The sequence below is a fragment of the Leptosomus discolor genome, chromosome 5 (genome assembly GCF_034619465.1).
Source record: "Leptosomus discolor isolate bLepDis1 chromosome 5, bLepDis1.hap2, whole genome shotgun sequence".
NCBI lineage: Eukaryota > Metazoa > Chordata > Aves > Leptosomiformes > Leptosomidae > Leptosomus > Leptosomus discolor.
In genome coordinates this window covers 72,380,731-72,407,526 of record NC_141395.1, presented here as the reverse complement: position 1 = coordinate 72,407,526, position 26,796 = coordinate 72,380,731, and the positions used below count along the sequence as shown (strand labels likewise).

The following is a 26,796-nucleotide window of genomic DNA, read 5'->3' as shown; positions in this document are numbered from 1 at the left end:
GGCAGCTGCTTGTTACGTATTACACTAATACTATACACAAACCCTTAATTGTTTTTCTTCAGGACATTTTTGGTTTTAATTAAAATACAAACAAAGGTAATAAAAATGTTAAAAAGATACAAAATGACAGACACCTGCAGTGAAACAAGAGACACCAACTGAATCAAAATGAAAATGTTGAAAATCTAATCCTGGACTATCTAAGCAGCACCGCTATACAATAGGCTGTCATGTGTCAGTGACATGTTTTGTGGTCAGCCTCTGGTGAATCCATTCAAAATGGGCAGACAGCATGTAAAGGGCTCACCCTGGCTCCTCTTTTCAACAGATTCCATGAAAACTTTCTGTCTTTGGGGAGACTGAATTAGACTGAGCTTTTTGACCAAAACTGGCAAAATTGAAGCTGTCATAAGCACCTCAAGTAAAATGAGATTTAGGAAAGCGAAGACACCATGAAGACGACAGAGGAAGTAATTGTTAACAAAGACTAGATAATTATGTTGGGCTACTTCCCAAAACAAGTAGTATTGAAGATTTGCCTGCCTTTTTTCTAGGGTCCCTTTTTATATTATACAACAAAGGATAAATGCAGGCAAGTGATCGTGACATATAGTTTTTGTGAAAGCCTCTTATCCCACATCATTTATACGTGCATGTGACCTTAAAAACAGGTGGATGGATAATTCTCCACTGGTTTTGCTAGAGATGGACTTGGGAGCAATCACAAACCCAATCCTGTTAGGAAAGCCATGAAGACAATCCCAAAACAGCTTGAGTGGTTTGTTTTTTCAGACAGCTCAGCTGGATCTGGAAGAGCACATCTGTCTATGCTTACTATTGAGATTCTGCTGTTCCTCTCGGGTCAAGAAAACAACCAAGGCCAGGAAAGCACAGCCTTTACCGCCTTTTCCTTAAACTTGGAAAACAAAACAGGGCTTTAGCAAGACGAAGCAGCTTTTTTTCCAATGTTACTTGCTGTTTCTGTGTGCTGCAATCAAGAATTGCTTAGGGAGGAAGACACTTGGTCTCTTAAGAGATATATCAGCTCAAGCTAACAAGGGGTGTGCTGCAAGTGTATAAACTTAACAAACAGAAATTCATGGAAGCATATCATATCACATCATAGAAGTTGGGTTGGAAAGGACCTTAAAGATCATCTAGTTCCAACCCCCTGCCGTGGGAGGGGACACCTTCCACTAGACCAGGTTGCTCAAAGCCCCACCCAACCTGGTCTTGAACACTGCCAGGGAGGGGGCAGTCACAATTTCTCTGGGGAACCAGGTCCAGTGTCTTACCACCCTCACAGTAAAGAATTTCTTCCTAACATCTGATCCAAATCTACCTTTTTTCAGCTTAAAGCCATTGCCCCTCATCCTATCACTACATTCCCTTGTAAAAAGTCCCTCCCCAGCCTTCTTGTAGGCCTCCTTCAGGTACTGGAAGGCCATTATAAGGTTTCCCAAGAGACTTCTCTTCCCCAAGCTGAACAAGCCCAACTCTCTCAGCCTGTCTTCACAGGAGAGATGCTCCAGCCCTCTGATCATCTTCGTGGCCCTCCTCTGCACTCGCTCCAACAGGTCCATGTCTTTCTTATGTTGGGGCCCCAGAGCTGAATTCCTTTATTATCTTCCCATGCTTCCTACCAAACTTTATTTTTTTTTGCTTTCCATCCAAACATGGTATGTTCCAGCTTATGAGACACCATCATCCAACTGGCAGTGCTGAGAGGAAAGGAAGATACTTGGAAATTAGCATTTGGTCCTAGTGTTGTATTCTTAAGTGTATAATTATGGCAGAGCACTGCACAGCAGGGTCTGGTTAGACAGGGACGTTTGCAATCAAAAGGTCTGTAGCATTTGTTCCTAAAGAGATACATTCAGTGAAATAGAGATCACATTTTCGACTAAGTTGGCTGCTGTACCTCTAAGAGTGCTCCTTCTAAAGCCCAGAAACATCAATGGCGAGTTTCCTAGTGGCCATTCCACCTAACTGTCCTGGACACACCCATGCAGGAGGGGATGAGTCTGATTCTTTCTCCAGAACAGTGATAGTCCCTACCTAACATAGTCTAATCTCCCGATGTGTAAATGACCTTAAAAAAAAAAAAAAAAGGTTCAAATGAAGGGAATTAAATGCTTGCCCTGATTTCTGCGTGCTGTGACAGCAAGGAGTGACATGAATTGGAGGTCACTGTTTTACTGGAAATATTTAACAAGTAGTCAACTTTATTTGGAGGATGTGAGCTTCAATCCCAAGAAAAATGAAGAGTGACAACTTGAATTTCAAGTCAAATGAAGTCAGGATATTTACTGGTTTAAAGAAAAACAGAAGAACAGCTGCAAGAAAATTATATTCTTCCTCCAGAATAGTGATATAGTTATTACAGATCTAGACGTCTCAAGAAAGAGAAGCTAAAGGTATTAGGTAAATTTAGTCACAGATGCATATTTGTGCATTTGTGCAAAATGCCTGCAAAGTGAAATAATGAAAATGGGAAGTGTAAACACTGCTAAAGGGAACAAAATCTTGTTTCTGATTTAGCTTGTCCAGGGAGAACGAAATGGGAAGAATTCAGCAGTTCACTAATTTATCCTGTATGAGTTCTTTATAGGGCAAGATGAAGTGCATTTAACCTTCCAAAGAGTGACAAGAAATAGGAAGTGCCAGCAAAGGAAAGCAATGCAGACCAGCTTTATTATCCTCATGTGCTCCATGCTGTCTCTGTGATATACTTTTACAGAGATGCCAAGCTTTCTTTAGCTCAAGCATTCAGCCCCATACTGCACGATTAGCATACAGGCTTGATGAAGGCTTTCATGAGGATTGAAAAGCTACCTAAAATGTTTGCAAAATAAAACATTCAGGGAAAGGATTAAGATGAAAAAATGCTGAAAGGTTTTCAGCTCAGCGCCTCTGGAATGTGACATGTAACAAAATTGTACAAAATCTGTGCATTTTTCCAGTTAACATCAGGACAATGTCTTAACTGTGCCAGAGGCAGGAAAGGCCACAGATAAATACTCAGATAATTTCTGCCACACATTTTTATTGGACTATTATTATTATTTACTTTACTTATGTTTTAACTGTGCTATTGACTTTCCAAACTGATGGGGCATTAACCATCCACACAACCGTTCTTTATTAGCTTTAGCACTTAACCTACATGTTTCTTTCCTAACATCAGGCCATTCTGACTTCTATCATTTAACTCACTGAATAATTCACCTGGTCTTCATTTGTATTTTCACCTTGAAAGTATTTATAGACTGTAATCATGTCTCTATTGATACTTTCTTCTAGGCTACTTAATTTAGCTCCCTCATTTTCTCATCTCATGTTTATAGACTACATACCTTATGTTATTTTACTTGCCCTGTTCATATTTTTTATTCTCTCTGTACATACCAATACCCTTCCCAAGCCATAAACTCCAAGACTTCAATGCTTGTGCCATAAAAATACATTTCTGTCGGAAACTTTCACCCAAACACAGGAGAAATTTTGTCACATGTTAAAGTCTACTCTGAAACTGCTGTATGGGGCTTTGGTTGGTTGCATCTTGGTAATTTTCCTAACTTTCAACCTAGTCTCAAAGGACTCAAATCTGGACATTTTCCATTCCTACAGTAATAAAGGAGAAATGAACTGATTCTGAAAGGCTAGAACATACTCACTGAATTAAAATCATATTTCAGTCCCCAAAATAGACCTCTGGCTCCAAAACCACACTGGATCCTCCCAGTGGAAAGATGACAGCTTTCTGCTATTCCTTTGAAGACTAGATTACACCTCAAGCTTCATAATGCCTTATGAAATAACTACTTATCACTCGAAATGCTCTCATTTTTTACTCACTATTTTTGCAAACCAGGACTCAGCAATGAGCTGCTCCAGGTCATACAGCACATGTGTGCACGCAGCGGTACACAGTATTGTTCCTCAGTGCTCCTTTGTGTGTGTGGAGATGAGTTTTTATCACATAACTGAAGACTTCACACTGCACAAGAGCCTCCTCACTAACACAGACGGGTGTGCACATGGGTGCAGGCACACACCCATTGACACTGTCCCCTCTCTCTGTCCAAGGAGCCACAAATGGGGGAGAAAAGGACCACAGCAAACTACAGGAAAGGTGTTTGCAGGGAATTTATTTCCTTCTGGTCCTTGTCTAATCAAAACAGTGAAGAGGCCTTCTCCAGCAGTTAATTCAACCCAGTAAAATTATGCCCTTGCTTCAGGGTTTGTTTTTTTTTTTTTTTTTTTCCCTTTTCTCCACTGACTTTCTAAGAAGCTTTAAACTGCTAATAAAGCCAAGGAGCTATGTGCTGTTAACAGCATTACCTAAAGTCAGATGCCAGTTTGTCCCATCGAATATCAAGTGTCCCATTCAGAGAAAGAGGGATAAATTACATAGATGCTGCTTCAGGACTGGAGGCATAGACATGTAAGTGGGATTCCTCTTAACACTAATTTGAGACGTTTGCACAGCAGACATCTTCGTTTGAATACATTAGCCAAATCGAACTGCCAGAAATCCACCTCACCAAGTTTTGCATACCCATACTGGGAGCACTGACCTCCAAGCTCCTATTAAGACTCCCATTATATTCAGTGGAGACATGGTCAATAAAGTCAATGGAGATAAGAGCCCTATTCTCCAGATTAAAAAGACTGACAGCTACTTAACATGAGATTGTGTCGTAGACTATAAAGGGAGGCTTGAATGTCAGGCTCAGAAGTAGAGACCTAAAATTCACATGCTCAGTTGTGGCCAAGGGACACTATGGAAAAAGAGAACAAACAAAACTATACCAAAAACCCCACCAAAAACTCCACAGACTTCTTTTTTTTTTTTTTTTTCTCTAGAGAACAATTCATACTACCTAGCTCAGACAAGGATACTTAAGATGTGTCTATTTCTCTCAACTGACCGTAGAAAGAGTCTTGTTGCCTTCAGAGGCAGAAATCTACACCATGGAATAATTGACAGACTTCTTCAGCATGCATGGTTTGAGATCCTGCTAGATTTATCTGGTTCTGGATGAGGACACTGAGGCAAGACAGACCTGGGGTGGTGCCCAGAACCTGCCTGCACTCCCTCTTCATGGAGAAATCTTGTCTTCTCCCACAGCACATTTAAGAGTAGAAAACATGTTTGCAATTATGCGGTCAGCATAACCAAGAAGGACAAAAACACCAATGTTTTACTGATGTGTGGTTTGTTTATCCATGTTTCACACAAAATGGCCTTCCATCTCACCACACAGAAGGCTGAACCATATGAAATGCTGAATTTCTTTTGACAAGTTTCCTCCAGCTGGTGTGATCTGGAGGCAACCAGCATCTCCCTCACAGACCAGGTCCTTAATAGACTTCATAATACCATGAGGATATGAAGTGATCTAAGCTATATATTCACATTGTATGAGATCACACTGCATCAAAACTTTGATAGATGCCTCTGCTATTTGCGCATCCTTAAGGAGCAATGACCCGAACATTAGCATGTCTAGTAAATTGTTCTAATGTGTGGTGAAAGGGGACTAATGGATACAGTAATTGATTGTTTGATGGATAGCTGGGGAGCCCTTTGATTATGAGTTTTTGCTACGGTCCAAGACATTTTCATTCTCCAGTTAACCCAGAGCTGATTGCTCGCATGAATTATCTCCTTCTCTGCCTGAAAATATCATTCTCTTAATAAATATTTCATTAGAAAGAAACCAGTGTTGGGGAGAGAGGAGAAAGCAGATACTCAATGCTGTGTCTTTTGAAGATGTTACAGAGTCTAACGAACAGACACAGAGTGTGCTCGGGTCAGACAAGAGGTCTTTGCTTCTCCAGGATTTAGTGCTCATAACAATGCAAGAGGCAGGAAGAAGTCTGAAGGTCAATTTAAATCAATCAAGGGAGGCCCAATATGGACCCAAGAAGGATGTACTGCAGTGGGGAAGCCACTGTGTTAAAGTTGGCTTCCTCACAAATTCTGCCTTCCCCTCTCCCAACCTCCAGGCTCAGCTTTCGTGTTAAAACAAGGAGGGATCCTGACCAAGAAGAAGAATATTAGCAAGAAAACAGAGTTATAATTCCTGGGATTTAGTTGCTAAGGGTTGAATTTTGATCCTAGTGAAGCTTATGGCAACATCCTCATGGATATCAATGCGTTTTTTTGATCCTTTGTTTTCCCATGATGACTCCTCAAAAGTTTGTTACTGGCTCTATTCAGCTTTATAATATCTAACTGTTTATTCACAACACCTGCACTGAACCTGTTTGTTTCATTTCAGCCGGTTACTCTTTAGCATGACATACAACTGTACTTTCGAGTTACAAAGACTGCTAGTCTTGTCTCCAAAGACACTACCCTATTTTCCTAAAGGACTGTGTAGGAACCACACAGAAGCAGAATCAATGGGAAACAGACTGCTTTGCCATTCAAACTCCCCATCCCAGATCAACCCTGTTTCATATCCCTTCAAATTTTCAAATCCCTTCAAATTTTCAAATATGAAGGAAGCAATATTTGCAGAGACCACAGGCTCCACTGAGGAGAGGAACTAAGCTTGAGTCAGTAGTTTGCTACAACATAGAAAGGAGTCACTAGACAAGCTAATCCCAACTCGCTTCAGCGCATACACTTAATATGCTGAAAACTGCTGCAGTTTTTAAATCCTTTTTCATTGAAAAATTGTTGATGAGCAAAATACATAATGTTCCCTATTACTCTCCACCCTGTGTACGTCCCCTGGGCATTGAGACACTCTTATCTTGTTTTCCTAGCTGTTCCTCGAGCATATTTATATTGTTAGTCTTACAATAGGTATCATTATGTCAATAAGCACAATTTATGGGCAGAAATGAAACTGATCATATCACACTATAAAAAGCGTACACGCGTCAAGGAAATGGCTTCAATGCTCTTCGCTCTCAATTCTTTGCCAAAACTTGTACAGAAGGGAATGGCATGGAACAAGATAGGGGAGAAGGAGAGAGTGACAGAGGAAGAGGGACAACTAAACAAAAAGCAGGGACTAGCAAGAGCAAATGAAGAACACAGAAGATGCTCAGAAAGGGGGAGAGTGGGACAAAGAGGAAAGAAAGCATGGAAATGTATTGAAAAGAAGGCAAAGGCAGATTGAGGATGCTTCCAAAATGCACAGATCTCCCACTCAGGTAAGACAGGGTCTGAGGTAGGACCATCTGTAGATCTTCCTTAGAGGGAATGAAACCCTCAGTAGTGCCGACCTATTTCAGAAGGAAGGATGGGAGAAGGAAGTCAGTGAATCATTCCGCAACCAGCATAGCCATTAGGGAAGATATGCATTACTGTTGTCGCTCCTTACTTACCATACACAAGCAAACTATTGGAGAGTAAAGCCCACAGTGGTTGAGCAGCAAATCCCATTTGTAGACAGAAATCTCTGTCCTCTCCTGGAGAACTATTTGCCACTAATTTCTGAAGAAAAAACAACATGCTGCCCACCTTCAGGAAAGGAAACTTCCTTGCAACAGGGGACTTATAGGAATAGAGATTTTAAAAATGGGTGAAAGAAAAGCATTGGAAACAACTCTCTTTCCACATAAATACTAAACTCTCTACGGATCTGAGATGAGACTGAGGAAATTGTTGGCACAGTTAATGTTGGACGTATATTTTCCATACCAAAATGCAAAAGCTGACTGAGTCCATAATATCACTGCATATTTTATCATAATCGTTAGGCTGCACACTGAGTTTCTCCACGGAAAGTGCTCTGTGAACCACTGACACTGCCTGCTGAGGGAAGTGACACTTTCCATCAGTAAAGGAGCATTGATCTGGCTCAGCATTTTTAAGTCCCCGATGGGTTTATATTACCTTTCCGCTGGAGTCTTTCTATTTGCTTCCACTACCCATGCTTCTACCCCTGCTGCTGCTGAGCTCAAGCACAGCTGTGCTAATAGGCCAAAGCCACATATCTAATCCATACCTTTTTCATCTATTTTCAGGTCCCATTTGGCAAATAGAAGGGGTTGAGACCAGTCTGGTCACAACTAAGAGACAAGCCCTTGAAGTATGTCCTGGGCCAGTCTCCCAAGGATGTTGACACATGCTTTAATTTTGTAGGAAACTACATTTGGCTGAGTTTTACAAAAGGCTCTGAGCATTGGGTACCACCCAGAGTCTCAGGAATTTTTCCAAGAGAGGTCGTGTTAGTTCAATCATCCTGGATAAGTGCCATCATTGATAACTCCATCCTGCTATCCAAAACATGTCTACTGGACTGTAGTGATGATGGTGATACTCTTCTTCTCTAGTCTTACCCTGTCGTGCAGTGGCAGTGCCTAGTCTGGCACTCCTCAGAAAATGTTGATTTTCTTAGAAAGAAATTTGAGCCCTTCCACCCCAACTTACTATAAATGTGCCTGGTAGGTCTCATGAGTAATATACTACACAAAGAGATCTCACAAAATGTACGGATTGTGCAGGAACATAAATTTTGACTGAACAAGTGATGAATAAAATGCAGAGCAACATCTTCAGATTTTGGGCAAAGAATATATAATCATTCAGTGGTGTTTGCGAAACATGTCAGGCTCTGTCAGGAAGAAGGGTTATAAATAAATGTGAGGTAGATACTTTAATAATGCTATTTCATATACATGCAATAATGAACTTTAATTATTTCTTTGGGTTTCTTTCTTCTTTTAGTGTAACAGATGAGTCAAGCCCAGATGTGTAATGAAACTGATATTGGCATCACAGCATTTTCTTTAGAGGTGGCTGAAAGAGCTCTATGGATCAGCTGCCAAATCATTTCTTCTCCTGTGGGGTTTCCTTCATGCATCTCACCCAGAATTTAATTCCCCCACATATGGCATGAGTGAATCATAGTGCAAGGAATTTTCCTGACAGAAAAGATTTTGCAGACAAGTGGTCTTCTCACATCGCATGTCCTGAAATGAAGCCAAAGGCATCTTTATCATACTTAGTGGAGCAACCTGCCAAGAGGAACCAGTTGCTATGGTATGTAAGGAAGTTCATGTATAACTTTGCATTTGCAAACTATGAAAGCTAATTTAGAGCTTATCGGTAACCTTATCACCAAATATTTGCACCAGGGAACAAGGAGATTGATTTGTTTCCTGCTGTGATGCTGGGAATTAACAGAGGATATCAAAAGGAAAGCTCAGAGACATTAAATGTAATGATGTTGGATAAATATGAAATACCTCACTCATTCCTTGGCTTTTCAGTAGAAGCTCAGGGAAATGAACAGAGCCACACGGCGTATCACTCCTTTTGCAAAATGCCTTCCTGTCAATGTCTGCAATGACTACATGACTTTCATGAAGAAGAAGTCATATGAGATCAATCTCACTGAAATACTTCCATTCTTCCTTCCATCTTTTCTGCTCTGTAAGAAAGGTCAACGACAACACAACGCTACTGCAAGCGACAGGATAGGTTCCTCAAAGACCCACACCATGAAGATACCATGGTCCAGCTGCTCTGTTCATAGACAGGAGCTTTCAGACTCACTGAGGGGCTACCCAAAAGTATCTGACTTGTCAGGTCTACTCCCAATCCCATATCTAATACTGCAATGCTAAACAGTGGATAAACAAACCCACGAAACACATAAATGCTGCAGACACCTTGTGTGTCAAAGGTCCTTGCATTTGGCAGCTACTCAACCTATTTCTCTTTGTACACACCTCCAGGCCCACCAATCTCCATTTCCTTCTGACAAACAAAAGAAAAACAAAACAAAAGAAACCCCAAGACATAACAAAGCAGAAAACCCATGGCATGTAACTTGTTTACAACAGTGACAACAGCAAATCTGCTGAGCTCAGTATAACTTGCTGCATTACAACCTCCATCCTACCTCTGCTTTTTCTGTAAAACTGGGATGAATTCTTCCCCCTATAGAGTTGAAATATCTTAATTTGCAAAGTGTTTGAGATCTGCAGGGCCATCTACTAAAATTCAGCATTGGAGAGTTTCCCACCTCATCTCCACCCATTTCATATCAAGTCTTGTACACAATCACCTGTTCATAAACAAAGAAGCCTAATAAAGCTTTTCCAAAAAAACCCCAAAAACCTTCACACCACACTTCTTTAAACCTGCCCTTTTCTTTTGGTGGCCAGTTTATATCCTGTAATGTTTTCCAGCCTCTTACAGCTGAGAAGGGGAAGAAGCACCGCTGGCGAGCTGTGAGATTCAAAAGGGAAAATTGGGAGAGTGAAGAAGGCAAAAGGGTGATTGAAGGGATTTTGTGTGAGCTCAGGTCTCTACAGGGAGGCAATGCCTCCAGGCTTGGAAGCAACAAGCAGTGCTAGGAGGAGAAAAAGGTTTTATAATGTTGGATATCACCAAGCTCAAAATAAAACGCATCTCAAAATAAGCAGGATGGTGTAGGGCAAGAACACAAATGACATCCCACGTGCAAAGGATGAACCTTTGTAAAATGAGAGGTCTGAGGGACAAAACATATAAAAACAAAAGAAAAAAATGCATTTAAACAAAAAATGCGGTTCTCTGTAAAGAAGAAGTCCTTTCCCTTGTCTACTTTTACGCAAAACTCTCCCTCATGCACCACTTTTTCACAGCCTGAGACTGCCCGGCAGCTCTGACCAGGCAGGCAGGCAGGTGGGTGTCCAATGTATGAACACCACTTGGTATCACCATTACATGTACTCACACAGATGAGCTGAAGTTTCGTAGTAATGTCAATAATTTTGAACCTATTAAACTCTTAGATAGCAGATTGGCCCTTCCCCATGCTGCACTCAGTGACATGTCACCATGTCTCCCTCTCCCATGCATGGACACACACAGCCCTGACAGACCCTACAGAGACCTAAGCAAGGTGCACTGATGGGCAAGACCTACTCCTACCTTTGAGGTTCCAAAATGACGTGAACTGGGGAAAGGGAGAACCTGCATAGCCGTGTGGACTCCACCACAGATAAGCACCAGACTAGCTGAGACTAAAATCTGGCAAACCTCCTGATGCTTCCCAGCAGATGTGATCTAAAGCTAAAATTTCTCCTCCTTAGGAACCTGGAAGTTCCTAATTTTCCTAATTAGGAAAAACTTATACATGTATACACACAAATGAACTAATATTTTACTTATATCAACTTTATTTAATACGTATGTTCTACCTGGTACAGAGAACATGTAGCAGGTGGCTACTTACTGCATTTTCACCTCATCTAGTAAGCAGGGATGCCACCTTCAACAGAAGTACAAAACATCCTATTCCCAACTCTGTACAGATTTTCTCTTTGTCTTGATGGTATTAATTGACAACCAGCACCGATGGTTCCTCAAGCTTTCATCACGGTTCTCACCTGAGTGCTATGCAATGAGGCTCCTGTGTCCGATTAAGTGAGCCCTATGCCAGCAGATGGCACTCCAAAGTGAGCAGCATCCACAGCTTCCTCGCCCCATCCCCAGCAACTGCTGGAAAAGGCTTTTTTCTGTATCAGGCTCTTCAGAGGTGCTTTTAATCATGCTTGAATATAGGGATCAACGAAGCAGCTCACACCATAGGGCCACCAAACTTCCTAGTCCTCAGCTTCCAGAAGAGGTCAGTACGTTCTGCTGCACACAAAAGCCACATTCCCGCTCTTTTTCCTTAAATCACCTACCCAATCACAAACTGCTGGGCACATAAAGGGAGAAAACACCTTTCTCGCTCACCAGAAATTGGTTGTTCTTGAAAGCGGATGTTTTGATCACTTATTTTTGTTTGCTGAAATTTTGTTTTAGAGCAATGATCTCTCTCTCTCTCTCTCTCAGCATGCAACTACTAAGTTGCATGGTATATGCAATAGCTGGACCATCACATGGCATTTCAGGGATGATACACAGTATAGAGGAGGTAACAGCACTGGCCTCTACATAGGATTGAAAGGGGGTAAACATCTTTGAATTATATAGTGGATACAATATTCTCTAATTAGACCCTGAAAACAAATCGGAGGGAGCCCTAGAAAGGTCACTAAGTATTACTTTTGTCTTCATCCTGGTGAAGCAAGGGTTAACCTATTTCTAAATATGTTTTTTTTTCCATGGGAAAATACCATTGCCATTCACATTTAATCATGTGATAAATGCAGCCATCAAAGTGGGTTTAGAAGAATACAATTTCCTTCCTTTCAATAATCCGTCTCCACGGGGGGGTTTAAATGTATTAAATAACACTGCATTCACTTTGGAGCAAGGTGACACACTCAGTAAGGTTTCGCATTTGATTCTCCAGTTACTGTGTGATCTTTGCCAGGGCAAAAGTCAATTTAGACTTTTGCAATGCAGCTTCTGCAAGGTGGGGTTGAAGGAGGGGAGGTGGATGAGGTCATAAGAACATCCCCATCACACCAGCAGAAACCAGTTCCACTTGCAGTGGGTAAAACCGCTCTCTTATATCATCAGGCTCTTGCACAGAAAAAAACCCCACAAAACAATAGGAATTCATAGGGGAGAAAAGCACATAGAGTGAACAAAATTCAAGCTCGCAGATGGATGCAGAGGTTCATTTTTTATAATTATTCTACTGCCATGGCAGCCACACATGTCCTGCAGCCTACGTTTCATCAGCTCTGGGATCTTGCCCTGCATTTGCTCTCCCCTTACAGTGCTGTCAGCTCAGATCTGACAGTGCTGCCAAAGGTGATCCTTACTGCCCAGAAAAGCTGCACGCAAGGACAAAGCTCTCCAACCAAGGTGAGTATCCATTCAGCTGGCCACACCTGTCACTATATTTATATTTATACATTAACATATATTTATTTCTTTATGTAGATATCTACAGACACACAGATATATAGATGTATCTGCAGATAACACATCCGTGTCAGCAGTGCTATGCAGGTGTCCTGGTTTGGGCTAAATCAGAACTAATACTGTTTTAGTGCTTTAACTTTTCAGTTAAGTTTCCTCTAACTAACGACACTTTCTGAAACAGCAGCATGTTTTTCCAGACAGTGACTGCTCCTAGCAGTGCCAACCCCTGATGTTTACAGTCAGTACCAAGGAACGGGATGCAGAGAGGCCCTAGCTTGTACTTGTTCTTGTAGCGACCAAGGTCACTGCTAAATCTTGTACTCCATGTTGGGGTGCTGGGAGTGAAAAGAGTCGCAAGCACAACAAAGGTCGCCCCTGCAGGGAGGAGCGAACCAGACAGGTGACCCAAACCTGACCAACAGAGTGTTCCATCCCATATATGTCATATTCAGTATAAAGCTGAGGGAACACGAGGGTCTCTCTCTTCTTCTTCGATGGCCAACATCTGAGGAGGACTTTGTCTGTCCTTCTGTCGTCGATCCTGACCCATGCATCCCTGAATCTGGTGCCTGAGTCCAGCTCCTGCATCCCGTCCCTGTCCGCTGCCGTGTCCAGGCTGGGACTGCCCCAGTGCCAGCCCTGCAGCATGGTGGTGATGTATTGTCATCAGGGTGGGGGGAGTTGGGTTCAATATTGGGTTTGTACATATTTGTACATATTGCATAATTTCATTATTTCCTTATTCTTATTCTTATCTTTTATTTTATTGTTATTGTTTCATTAAAGCTCTTTTAGTTTTCTTTTCCAAACCGTAAAGTCTCTCTCTCCCTTGTTCTCTCTCCTTTTCCCTTTTTGGGAGGGGACAGGGGTTAATTGAGAGAGTCTGTCATTTGTTAGTGGCCAGCCCAGCCTCAAACCATGACAGCAGGACCACACAGCCACGTGCTGCTCACACTCACTGTGCAACCAGCAATACTCATGAGGAAATAGGAGCCAGAACTCCTTGAAATGGCAGCCAGATCTGATGCCACAGGTGAGAAAGGCTTTCCCCATCTTTACAGGGGCAGAGATCCCTTCCACGAAGGACCCTGATTTGGCAGGAAGACATGGGTATTTGCAACGTCCTTTAAATACAACAGCTGTGAGGAGAAAGGAGCACCGCAACTACCCAGGCAGCTGTCACAAGCAATGGTGAAAAATATTTGCAGAGCTGTCGCTGGCTATGTAAGAATAATAACGTGGGTACCAGTTGAGTTATGTTATCTGTCCAAGCCTCTGGGCACAATATGGATTTGTTCTCTGCAAAAGTGCTCTTTCCCATTAACAAGGCACGTTCATGCCAGGGTTTCATCCCATGACCTCAAACGGCTCCATGCCGCCCCAGCATCACCATCTCCCCCGCACAGCCCTCCCGGCAGGGTTCTCACCAGCGTGGGGTGAGGGCAATTGGCCCCAGGATTTGGGAGCGTATAAGCAAGTGCTGGCAGAGCTGGGCGGTGAGGCTGGCTCACTCCAGACAAAACAACCCTTTGGTTTGCAAGACGGCTCCGGCAGTGACTCAGAGCTGGGGTAGAGGAAAACGGCATCAGCACGGCATGTGAAGCTAGTGAGCTGTGGAGGAGGAGGCTTCATACAAAAGAAACCCTTCCCCTGCCTTCATCCTCTGCCCACATAAAAACCTCCGTCCTTTCTCACTCAAACAATAGGAAAAAAAAAGGAAAGGAAAAACTCACAAGCAAACAAACTTCCAACCAACCAGAAAACCCACCTAATGAATACAAACCCCTTTGCTCGGGTGCTGATACGGGCAGCTGCAGTTTCTAGCTACATCAGCAGACACTGGCAAGCAAAGCAGGCTTATCCCATGATGGGCACTTGATAGGAGATCGCTCAGGAAAATCCACAATGCTCAACTTGCTTGGGCAATTTCAGAAATGGCAAGCTTCCCCCCCCAAATCTGGTTGTACAGATTTGGTCTTTATATACATTTGGCCTTTGTTTATTTTTCTCCTTTTGCAGAATAAGGGGCTATATGCTAATGGAAGCGCACGCCTCTAGCCTTTGCAAATTGCCTGTTTTACAGATATAGCAGGATTTGGAAGGGACGGTGTTCTTACTTATTTTTACATGCAACACTGAAGTCCTGAGCACTCCTGTTGCCCCAGAAAACCCGCGTGCAGCCACAAGAAGCATGAGGAACATGGGCATTTTCCCAAAGGCTGCGGTGCAGGTTTTATTGCCCTTAAAGATGGAGGAGTCTTCATTTTAACTCTCACAGCTGCAAAGTGCTGCATCCCTGACACATCAGAGAGGGAGTTTAATGGTTACTTAGTGCACTATCGTGTCTATAGAGCCCACTGGCATTTTTTTGCAAGACTGTGGCCATGCTAAGTGGAAAAGATCTTCCCCTCTCAGACCCGGTGGAAGCAGTGCAAGGGTGCTACTTTGGGCCACTCAGAATAAATTCCACCTCCCTTGGGAATACAGGGAGCAAATAAAGATGATCAGGTATGAATCTGTTTCCATCCATTTCTTAAATGCCTGTATCAGAATCTATTTCCCTACCCCAAAACAGTCAGAAAAAAAAAAAGAAAAAAAGAAAAAAAGAAAAAAAAGTCTTAGGAAAATTGCTTTAATGACCACCTTAAAAAAACCCCACAAAACAAACAAAAGCCCACACTTAAATAAAGTCAAGAAAAAATAACTGTGTGATTTAAATGCTCCGTATTGACAGCCCTAGGAACAGAGGAGTGGGTTGATTAGAATATGGCTTTTAATGGATGCACAGTCATTTAGAAGAAAGTTGACATTATTGAAATAACACTTTTTACAGAAGTAGCTGCATACTAAACGACCTTGAAAAGACACAGCAATTACTACCACACATGCAAGATACATTATCACCAAAGCTAAGGCTTGATTTCCTAAGACACACCAGCCAGACTGGAACATTAGGAACTGGGATGAGTTCTAAGATAAGATGTTAGAGTCAATAAGATAAATGTGTAAATAAAAAGCTCCATTTGCCTGGGCAAAAGCAGTATTTTGATTGTGAGAAATTAAATTTTGCATTTCAGAAAAGTGCCCACCAAAACCTCTGCCAAACATTGAAGCCAGTTTCAAATCGAGCTTCGGACTTCCAGCACGAAAAGCACCTACTGCATTAAAAACTCATCTTTAATTATCGTTCAAAATAGCCTGCTGGTGTTTGCTTAGCCTGAGAGATCCTCAGGGTGGCACAATCTAATAGCTGTGCTTATACAGCATCTACCATGATAAGGACCCTGTAAAAATAGAAGCCCAAATAACTAGACTCATTACACACACACATACATATATGCAGTTTATGCAGATATTACTGCCAAAAAATTATTCTCCCATAAAGACTAGGATTAGATCTTGCTGCCCCAAAATGAGAATTTTACTCTAATCACATAAAAAGAACAACTTCATAAACACAGGAAGAAAGAGAGAAATGATGCTTCCTGTGAGAAGGAAGTCCATTTAAAGCATGAATAAATTGATGCAGTCAGGAGAAAAAAAGCTTGTATATGCAAATAGAGGTTTATGGCCCATTTCTGTGCTCCTAAGAAACATAATTTACTGACCTTTGAGAGATGGGTCAAGTAGGTTTACGGAATAAGAAACAAAGGCATCTCTTTTGGCAACTGCCATGTTCCAGAGCAGTAATTATCCTTCCCTCTCCCCGTGAGCAGCAGGAAATGAAGAGGGGTGCCATTACACTATGACAATTACTGTAATTTTAATTTCTAAAAATTGACAGGAAAGTTTCCTCTTTAAAAAAAAAAAAAAAAAAAAAAAAAAAAAGTCTGTTCAGATTTTTGGTGTGGTTTTAGTTTAGAACTCATTCCTCAGCTAAACCAGAGTTGTGCTTCCCCTTCTCCCACTCCCTTTGGGGAGCCACCCACAAAGTCTACATGGTGAGAAAGCCCACTTTCCTCCTCATTAGTTGATGAGATAGATGGCTAAGTGTGGTCAATGAAGATTCAGGAAAGATGGAGGTGGCCCAAAGACATGTTGCAGAGGCCACAAGGATGCAGAAACTGGGCTGTCCCTGCTAGGCACTGCCAGGGATCCTCAGGAGCCCTCAGCTTGTCAGCCTGGTCTGCTGCTGGGTTTAATATCACTTGAAGTTATTCAGTCATAGGCACAATAACATATTCTTCTTTCTATGGGAAGCAGATGATATTAGATGCTCAATAATTAAAAAGAATTAAAAAGAAGGATTCTTTTCCTCTCCTATACTCAAAGGGATTATTGGCTATTTTGCGGATTTTCTGCAGGCTATCATTTATTATTGTAATACTATGGATAACCTACTCTGTGTCATTAGAACATTATCCCATTTTATTATACTCAACTGTTAGACTCTGGGATAGACTTAGCTTAAGGTCTACTGAGCTGTCCAGCCTCTGCTACCACTGACCAAACTGTCCCAGGCTCTGCATTGCTGCTATGGGGGACACCCAAAATACTCCCTCTCCTACAGTGCACTCTGCCCAGAAGGAGGAACAGCTGCTTTGCAACGAGGTGTGTCTGTGCAGGAGGAGAATGTGGGAAGCAGGAACCAGAGACAACCCTATCACCAAATACATCACTGTCGCTGCTGTTTGCCGCCACAGCAGTTCTCATAAATGGAAAGCTGCTTTCCAGGATTCCCCTGGGTGCTCCATTAATGAGACTTCTGAGGTCTCATTTTGGCCACTGGCTGAATATTTAACATTGCTTTCCCAGATTCAAGAGAAAGGGCTTTTCTTGAACTAGTTGCCACCACTCACGTTCAACAACGGTCATTTAGTGCAGCAAAAATTTGCATCCTTCGGTATATGCAGTAAGGTACCTATAAAACTACATTGATTTATCTACACAAAAATACATTCCTACAAACACATATTTGATTAAGACTTTATATAACTTCAGCCTTCAAGGAATTTTGGATCAATTAAACAGTACTTATAGCAGGAGAATATTTCCCAAAGCTTCATTTTCCAATTTTTACCTGTTATGTGGGTCTAAAGAATCAATTACTCCCTAAAGGGAAATTATTAGAGTTTGTGTTACCAAGTATCTTATATTTCCCATCCACCAATGGAAGCGAAGAACTATAGGGGCATCCATATAGAAAAACCAGCATTCTTCAAACCTCTTACAATTTGATGTAATAAACTAAAGTATAAATAAAACAAAACAAAGCCCTGCAGTGAAGCAGTATTTGAATCAAGACTGGTTCTGCACCAAATTAAGAAGTTCACTAGGGAGTCTCACAAGACCCATAAATCAGGTTCCCTGAACATATGTAGTATTTTGCATTACTGTATAGAGTGTTAACTTCAGTGCCTTAACGTATGCACATAGTGGTCAGGTTACAGCTGCTGTGGGAACTATAATTTTGCATGTCCTGACCAATCTGCAGACGGAAAAATAATGATAAGTAAAACACCATCACAGCACTGCATTCCCTTCAGCGGGTTTTATACATTGAGTCTCTCTCTCTCTTTGTACTTGAAAGAGGAAGAAAAGAAGACATGTGAAGCTTCAAAACTGTAAAAAAGCTGAAAGCTGTGAATTAACTTTCATTCTTTTCAAGCAGTTTGTATGAAACCTCATGTGTCCCCAGCCCAAGCAAGTGTCACTGCATGAAAAGTATGTGCGCTTGGGCGTGATCAAGCCTATTTCTGAGTCAGAAGCACCTCACCAAGGACATACTACAACCCCCCTTTTTTAAAATGCACTGAAGCCAACTACCAGCATTCACTTGCAAGTGACAGCTACAAAGGGAAACAACCTGTAGCTGATCCAGTTTAACACAATTTCTGCTGATTCAGCCTGACCCACACCACATTGTTACTGCTACTGTCTCCTAATAGTTGGATTCTTACCTGTTTCAAGGTAAAGGGGTTTGTCTCTATCCCATTCATCCTCCAGTCTCCCTTTAATGCCAGCCCCACCATCACTTGCCTCCAAGATACTTTTGTCCGACACCTTGGTTTTTTCCCCCTATTAAAACTCTGCTCACTTCCACAGAAGGATGTTTTTGGAGTCATCAACCATTTTCAATATACCAAAAATATTCATTGCATCCAGGCTTGCTCCAGGTACAGGGATGCATCTAAGCAATAATTAGCAATAATTAGCCCTCTTCATCCTATTAGAACTTGTGTATGGCCAGCAGTGTCCCACATCATATGGAATAGCCATGGCCATGCAACCATGGGGTAGACCAGGCAAGACCAGATCTGTTCCCCCCTCTGCAACCACTCCACCAACAGTAGTCTAATCAAGTTGGTTAAAAGCACAAGAAGTGATGTAACACAGATGGCATGAAAACAAATCACAGCTGATTTGCACAAAATAAACCCCCTTAACTCTGAGCTCAACCATCAAAACCAGTAAATGTTTGACGTCTGGTGGATTTGACCACCATTCCAGAATATGCTATTTGTGACCATGCACAATACCCATGTCCAGTCCAGATCACCAGTTGTTGGACAAAAATAACGTTTCTACAAATGCATAGCTGAAAAGCAACATTTGTGCACAATCACTCCAAAGGTGGCGGGAGGAATTCTCAATAAGGGTAACAGAATACATTAGCCCTTTGGCACACAAAGGCCTTAATCTCTTTGGCACTACCAGCTAAAACCAACTAAGTGACAAGAAGGTTTGATGCAGAATTGTAATGGCGTGAAACCTAGTCAATATTAAAGCTTTGGTTCATTGACTTGTCCTAATGGTAGGGTCTTTGGTGGCATTATTCCACTCTTCCTTATAGAGAAGCATTTATTTATATTTCTTATATACACCTTAAGGAGAATATAGAAAACCAGGTAGCACAACAAGGTAGGGAATGAAGATTCATTAGGAAAGCAGAAAATCTGCTGACTGCCCCTTGAAAGAAAAAACAAGAGTATCAAGAATATCAGAAGCAATCACTGAAATTGACCATAGAGTTCTGCTTTTGTGGCATGATTTCAGTTGCAAATACCTAAAAGCTTTTCAGTGTGTAGGACTTGAAAGGCCAGCCTAATCTCTGCTGGACTCATACTGAGCTAACTGATCTCCTGGCATCAAACCTCTCACTGAAATCTGTGGAGATTTCTTATACACACATATTGCATATATAGTATTTTGCATTACTCTTTGTGGAAGACTACACAAATATGCATATATATACATATACACATATATACACACACATACCTTTACACTCTTTATCACGTTACATACAAGCACAGGCACACTTATGTTTAATTATATTTTATGAGGACACATGGATGCATATACATATGAAACTAAACATATGCACAAAACTATAATGTATACAGTCTGATTACATACTGTATTTATTCATTGACAAAATTCCTAATACGGGTAAAAAGAGAAAAAAAAGGCTCTATTTGCATATGTATGTAATAGTTAACCACAGTGTAATGTAGCTGGAGAACACAGAATACATGATCCCTCTTAAAACTGAGAACAGAGGTTTGATAAGATCTCTCACTTTCTTCTCTGGAATTGCACTTGGAGTGTGATTTGACTTAGCCTGTGAGCCCAGCTCCCAGGGAAGGGGGCACAGGACTGCTCTTGGATGTATTTCAGAGTAGACAAAACTCTCATCAAGAATGGAAAAACAGCCCCATGGGAACAGAAAAGCAGAGATGAATTAAATGGGTCTTACATATGGCTTTTTTCCTGGGTCCTGTATCTTCCACCCTGACAGATGTCATACATCTCTATTTGAAAATGACCTCACTGGTTTCAGTGTAAGTAGTGGGGGAGGCACCCTGGTCTTCAGCATCATTAGCGGGGTTAGAAAACAGCTCTTTTTTTAGCAATGTACTTACTATCAAACAGAAACACACATGAACATACCTGTTTGGTACTTCTCTGCCCAGTAGGAAGCAAGGCTTTGGATTTCTCTGCTATTTTCTGTAACAATGGGGAGAAAAAAAGAGGGAAAATGACTGAGAAAACAGAGTCTAAATATTTAGAGAAAGAATCATATGAAGCTATTCCTTCTGCTTTTCTTTTTTAAAAAAGGACATAGAGAAAACTTATTATTTGGAAAAAGAAAGAGAGTAAAACTGCACTGAAAAGCTCGGTCTTGCAGGAACTAAAAGTCTTCAAAGCTTCCAGAATGACAAAGTTATCAAAACCGAGACATGCATTTAAGAAATGACAGCTAGGACGTGGATAAGTAGCAATTTACCACTCAGATTGGTTTCCTGATGCAACCGGGCATTCACAAACTGCAGCGGCTAATTTTGGCACTTCTGAATTGATGACACTCTTTTTTTAAAAAAAACAAACCTACACGTACAGTTCAGATCGATTGTACTCATGAACATTAAAAAAAAAAAGCATTAAAAAGGTGCGTGTATATGGAGGTGGAGCCCTTTACCCGAGTCTTTCCAAATCCTCATCTAAGGGGTAAAATAATTTCATTTAAAGACCCCACACTTAGGTTTTTGAATAGGACAGAGAAATAATTAAAAATATGAGCTGGTGCTAGACATAATGCAACGCTATTACATAATGTACATGCTGTTGAAGTGCAATTTTATGGGCTTCTCTTTATTTATTTATTTGTTTATTTTTAAACCATAGGCAGAAAGCGCTGGGAAATCAATCAGTACAGAGTGTTTCTAATAGACATACATTATTAAGTGCATTTTACCAGTCAAGTTTCATTACACCTGTATAATTACAATATATTCTTCTCATGTGTTGCTGGCATGGGTCAAACTCTCTAAAGTAGGATAAGAAAAGCAAACAGAGTCTGTCCAGGTTGTATTTCAGTTAATCCAGATATACATTCAAATTTGTCACTGCAGGGGAGAGAAGCAGCTTGAGGATGGCAAATTTAAATCATTAGCACAGTGTTTAAAAGCAAAGCAAATCTGCTCATCAGCAGAGCCTCCCCAGGGTAAACTGGGAGAGCAAGAAGCAAATGAAGGAGCTGAAGTTCGGGTTTTGTTTGTTTTATTAAACAGATTGATCTTGGTGACAGGTCCAACCAACAAGATGCGTTCAGAAATCTTCTGGCAAAGCCGTACAAAACAGCAGAACCATAAGGTGGGTTAACATTTAAATTAGCCGTGTTGCCCGTGCATTTTCTGTAAGCAGAAAGGGTGAAAGGGGCACTGTGCGATCACTTCTCCTTCTCCCCTAAAAGTGGAGACACACCAAAATAAACCCTGTCTAACCCAGGGGTTCCATTGAAGGTTCTACCAGATACACAGCAGGCAAAAGCACACTTTTTTTTCTTTTCTATTCCTGCTGAATTGTTCTGCAGATGCATGCATGTACGTATTCTTATGTAATGGTACACTGCTTGACTGACAAAGCAAGAAAAGAAGGAGGAAACTACATGTGAGTGGCTCTGTGGTGATGCTTCATGCTCCCGGGAGCCATGCTTGCTCCCGCATAACACGTTCCCAAACTCACATGTGGAGGAGTGGAAGCAAGAGAGCCCCTCACCTTCTGCACAGCTCCGTATCTCTGGATGGCATCAGACAGCTGGTTCTTCAGCCTGTCCAGTTGAAGTCGCTCTTGCTGTTTTGGAAAAAAAGGAAGCCTGGTTAGCAGATCTGTAGAGATAAATCAAGTAGTAGACTCTGTCTGTGACCACAGGAGACAGTCCTGGTGGGAGACACCAAGGTCACAAAGTGGGGACAAATAGTATTCCAAAAATTCAATTTCACGGGGGCTGCCAGGATGCTATGAGGTTTTATTTTAGGAAGGGAGCACAAGATGCTTTGATCTTTCAGGCCAAAGCAATTAAAAAAATGTCACCTTGGATATTCAAGATAGCACTCAAGTCATGACTGCTGCATGGTCTCCTGTCTGAGCCAGACATCTTCTGTTGCAAGGATATGTAGTGGGACATTTTGCTGTCCTGCTAACTGCACGAAAGGGGTCTCACTCCAATACCAGTTCTTAAAGACGGTGAAAGGCAAGTAAATGAATACCTTACTGTCATCGAAAGAACAGAATGGTTGTAGCATGGTATCCTGCTTCTACTTACTAAAATCCAGCCTTGGATTATCTGCTGGAGATGATAAACTAAGGGATCCTCCTGTAAAAAGTCCTTTATTTGAATGATACCCCATGACAGATTTCATCACCTCATTTGATGGCAATGGGTGATCTACTGGACTTAAGAGGTCCATCAGCCACAACAACCCTGCTTCTGCCTGGCCTAGGGCCTGATTGTCAGAAACAAACTTATCTTCATGTTTTTCAAAACATGTACCCAAATGTTACTGACTCTCTGTCTGGAGCTTGCCCCAGCAAGATACTCATCTATGTTTTAGACAAAAGTGTTCTCAGGAGGAAGACCTCAGTCTAGCCTGATGCAACTATCCAACATGCTGCAAAATCACTGCTCTCAGATAGAGTGACCAAAACCAAACAGTGTCAAGGCAATGGAAATTCTCCCGCAACTATTCTGCCCCCTGCATCTCAGATTTCAGGTGTGTAGGACCTCACATGTCCAGGTTTTACAGAGGGGAACAAACTGCAAGGAAGTGGGGCATCACCTTAAAAACGAAGTAGCGAACAAAACCCAATCTAGACTAAAGCTACGAAGCAGAAATATTCACTTTACAGCAATTTCAGTGTCTTCAGACAACTCCTTAAGAATACAAAAGTAAATTCTATAAAGGATGGGGTAAACATCTTTAATTTTTAATTTTTCCTACACAGAAGAATATACCAGTCTTACAGTTCTTCATCCAAAGATTTAAAACTATTTTTAGAACAGGGCAAGCATCATTATTCCTATTCTACAGCTAAAGGTCTATAAAACTTATGTTTGTTTCACATGCAAAATGAGATAAGATTGCTATCCTGGAGAGCTGATCTAATGGTCCAGCATTCATCCCTACCAAAACCTAGAATTCCAGCTAGGCCTGCCTGTTTAAGTCCTTTCAGGTTAGTTTGAAAGGAAGCCCTAATACAGCCATGTGCTATTTTACATCAGTATCCTGTCCTGTATCACACTGATCCACCGAGATCAGTATCTTTGCTCCTCAAATACTATCAATTTGCTCAGTTGAGCACCCTGACTCAAATAGCTCCCGCAGGACTTGGAGTTCAAGGAAAGTCAAAGAAACTCCCACAGTGCACCTTGCTGGCAGTGCATTGCTAGTGGAAAATAAGGAAGAAAGAAAACTAAAAAAATATTATTTTTTTCCTGTGTGTGCATGCAAAGCAACTCACAGAATAATGGATCGGAAAGGACTGACTATAAAGCTCTAAATTAATGGAAGGCTTTTCATGCTGTGAGAAATTTTATGGGAGGAAAGCTTACAATGCTACCCAAATCCCCAAGAGGGACTTGCAAAAAAGCAGCCAATACCCACCAGAACTATTTACTCTATGCAAGGGATGAGGGCCACAGGCTTTAGATCAAAATTCGTAGGTTTCATTACGTAAACTGCACACCATTAGAAAGAAGAGTTCCAAAAAAAATAATCTGTCAAATTAATTGACCGGGGAGCAGAAAAAGTTATTATGTGATGCCAATAGAGAGCGACAAGTTTATTCCTCATATTAATATAATTGTTTGTGTGTCTATTTCCTTCAGCTCTTAAATATTCCCCCTTTAACTTAGCAATTTTTCTCCTTGTCACAGTAAAAACTATTCTCCTGAGAGTCTCCAGTGGGCATTACAATTGCGTTTAATGTGACCTTGTCTGTTTCCCCTTTGAGCCCAATTTATGTCACAAAATGGAGCCAGGAGATCAGCACAAAAATGTCCAGATCCTCATAACTCCAAGAAAGTATCTTCTGTTTCATCAAGCTCTGATGTAATTATTCTCAGAGTATGCAGGAAAAAGGAAAAAAGTAGTCCTTGTAGTCCACCACTCATCAAAGCAACATGTCAAAAAAGATGAAAGTATTAAGGTTGATGCCTGCATAACGCCGATGCCTATGTATGGAGAACAGTCATCCCAGGCTTCCTCCCCATCCACTGGAGTAGACCATCACCCATTCATATTTTTTTAGGTGGGCTGAACCGCACGTGGTCCTCCACAGGTTACAAAGGTAGCCTTGGGTGATTCAGCTCTTAAATCCTTCTCCCATATATCTGTTGGCAAATGGCATAAATCTGGGCTGTAAAAACCACTTGGACAGAGATGGGTTGTGTGTTTAGAGCAGTGTTTTTTCTAGGTGGAAGGACAGTGAGAACAGAGTTGAAGTAATACAGGACTTCTGAAAAGGGCGGGGAGTGAGGATAAAACACCAATCCAGGCAAGTTTCTGACCCAGAAACTCTATGGATGCTGGAAGCAAGAACGTGACAGAAAACTGCTAGGCAGAATCAAGCAGAAAAGAATTGTCCTTATTCTCATTTCAGTTGCTGAATCATCTGTTATGTGGGTGAAACTTCTCCTCAACTTTCACACTAGCTGGAGTTTGTCCCCCACAGTATGCTTCTGTTCTTCCCCACGATGCCTACCACAGGCCAAAGTCAGCAGGAACACACAGGGTATAAAGCTCTTTGTGGAAAGGTCAGAAACCTTTTGTTTGTCCAGTGGTTGCACTGTGGACCAGGGGATGGGAATCATTCATACCCCTGTGACAACGATGTTCATATGAGTTGAACCTACTGATGACAGAAGACCAGATGGGGTTGCTGTGGGGTAAATTGCAATTCAAAGACCTGCTCTGATCTGGTTGCAGCCTGCAACTATCTATCCCCAGCACTGCCTGCACACTAGCATACAGCATTGAATGAATGTCATATCCAGATATATTCCACTGCTTTGCCCTTTCCAGACACTTCGACACACTTCCAAACTAGCCTGTAGGCAGCGCTCCTGCTGCGCAACTGAGTCTTTAACCAAACTCAAGTGGAGCCAGATGATTACTGTAGTGCCCAAATTGAGTGAGACCCTGAGATAGGTGTGAGCTAGTCAAGGCTTTGCTGCTGAGTTCTTGATTTCCAGTTCCACATGATCCAGTTTCAGGAGAAGGACTGGTTTCCGCAGCTGTTTTCCCACTGGTCATTTATAAATGCAGGCTATGCTTATTACATAACAGGAAAGGAAGTTAGAACAAGACAAGGAGCTCCACAGCTTTAAAGCACCCACTACCACTTCTTTATTCATTATTCCTTCCTCCTAAAGACCCAGCAGTCCCCCCAACAGCATCGTGAATGACACGTACCCTGGATGAGCCTCTGACAACCTCAGACAGCTGCTTGATGGCTTTGGTGCTAGTCGTGATGGTTTTATTTGTCTCCTGCTGGGTTGCATGCCTGCAGAAGAGAAGAGATGATGGGAATTGCAATTGAAATTAATTGCTTAATGTGACACTTACAGAAATTTATCAAGCTGCAGAGCAATTGAGACAAGACAACACACAGCACATGGAGCCACAGCACCGCTACGCGAGTCCAGGGTCTTGACCAGCAATGGCAGCCAGAGTGCTGTAAGAAATACTAGCAAGGAGCTGCCCAAAATGTTCTTCCTATGAACAGCACAAAGACAATGGCTGTGGACCTGCAAAGCCAATGGGGGAAGATAAGGTGAAAATAGAGGGTGGACAGGTAATGAGGCCATCACAGGTGGCTGGTATTGCCACTAAAACTGTAGAAAGAAGGGTTGTATAGCAAAAAGAGATGGGGCTGGGGAGTTACCTGATGGCTTTCCCAGGAAAATTTGGTACTTAGAAGAGAAATTTGAAGAGACAGAAATTGAGCAGCACAAACTTACCTACCATGATCATCTACCTGCTAATGACACAGCATCTCCAGGAACCCAAAGGCGCAGTGCTGCTTTCCGAGCACCGAAAGAGGGAGCTAAACCAGCCCCCTCTCCATTCATGGTTGTCCCTCTCCTTTTCAACTCAAATTCCAGTAACATTATTTCCTGTAAGCAACTGGCTTCGCTGTTCAGGACCACACAAAGTAGGAGGAAGAGACATAAATGCTGCCCAAAGATATTTATTAGCTCAATCCAGTAGTGCTCAAGCTTTATAAGG

The 26,796-nt window shown here is 41.7% G+C and overlaps 1 protein-coding gene across 1 annotated transcript in view; it reads right to left on the bottom strand.

Annotated features, from left to right (window-relative positions):
- The window catches only part of TSNARE1 (t-SNARE domain containing 1), a 197,085-nt gene that overhangs the window by 60,410 nt on the left and 109,879 nt on the right, over positions 1-26,796 (bottom strand). Inside the window, exons 4-6 of the mRNA XM_086466042.1 lie at positions 25,981-26,071; positions 22,286-22,360; positions 20,678-20,734 (exon numbers count right to left, since the gene is read on the bottom strand). Of these exons, the coding sequence (XP_086322168.1) occupies positions 20,678-20,734; positions 22,286-22,360; positions 25,981-26,071 (223 nt within the window). The remainder of the gene's footprint in view (positions 1-20,677; positions 20,735-22,285; positions 22,361-25,980; positions 26,072-26,796) is intronic.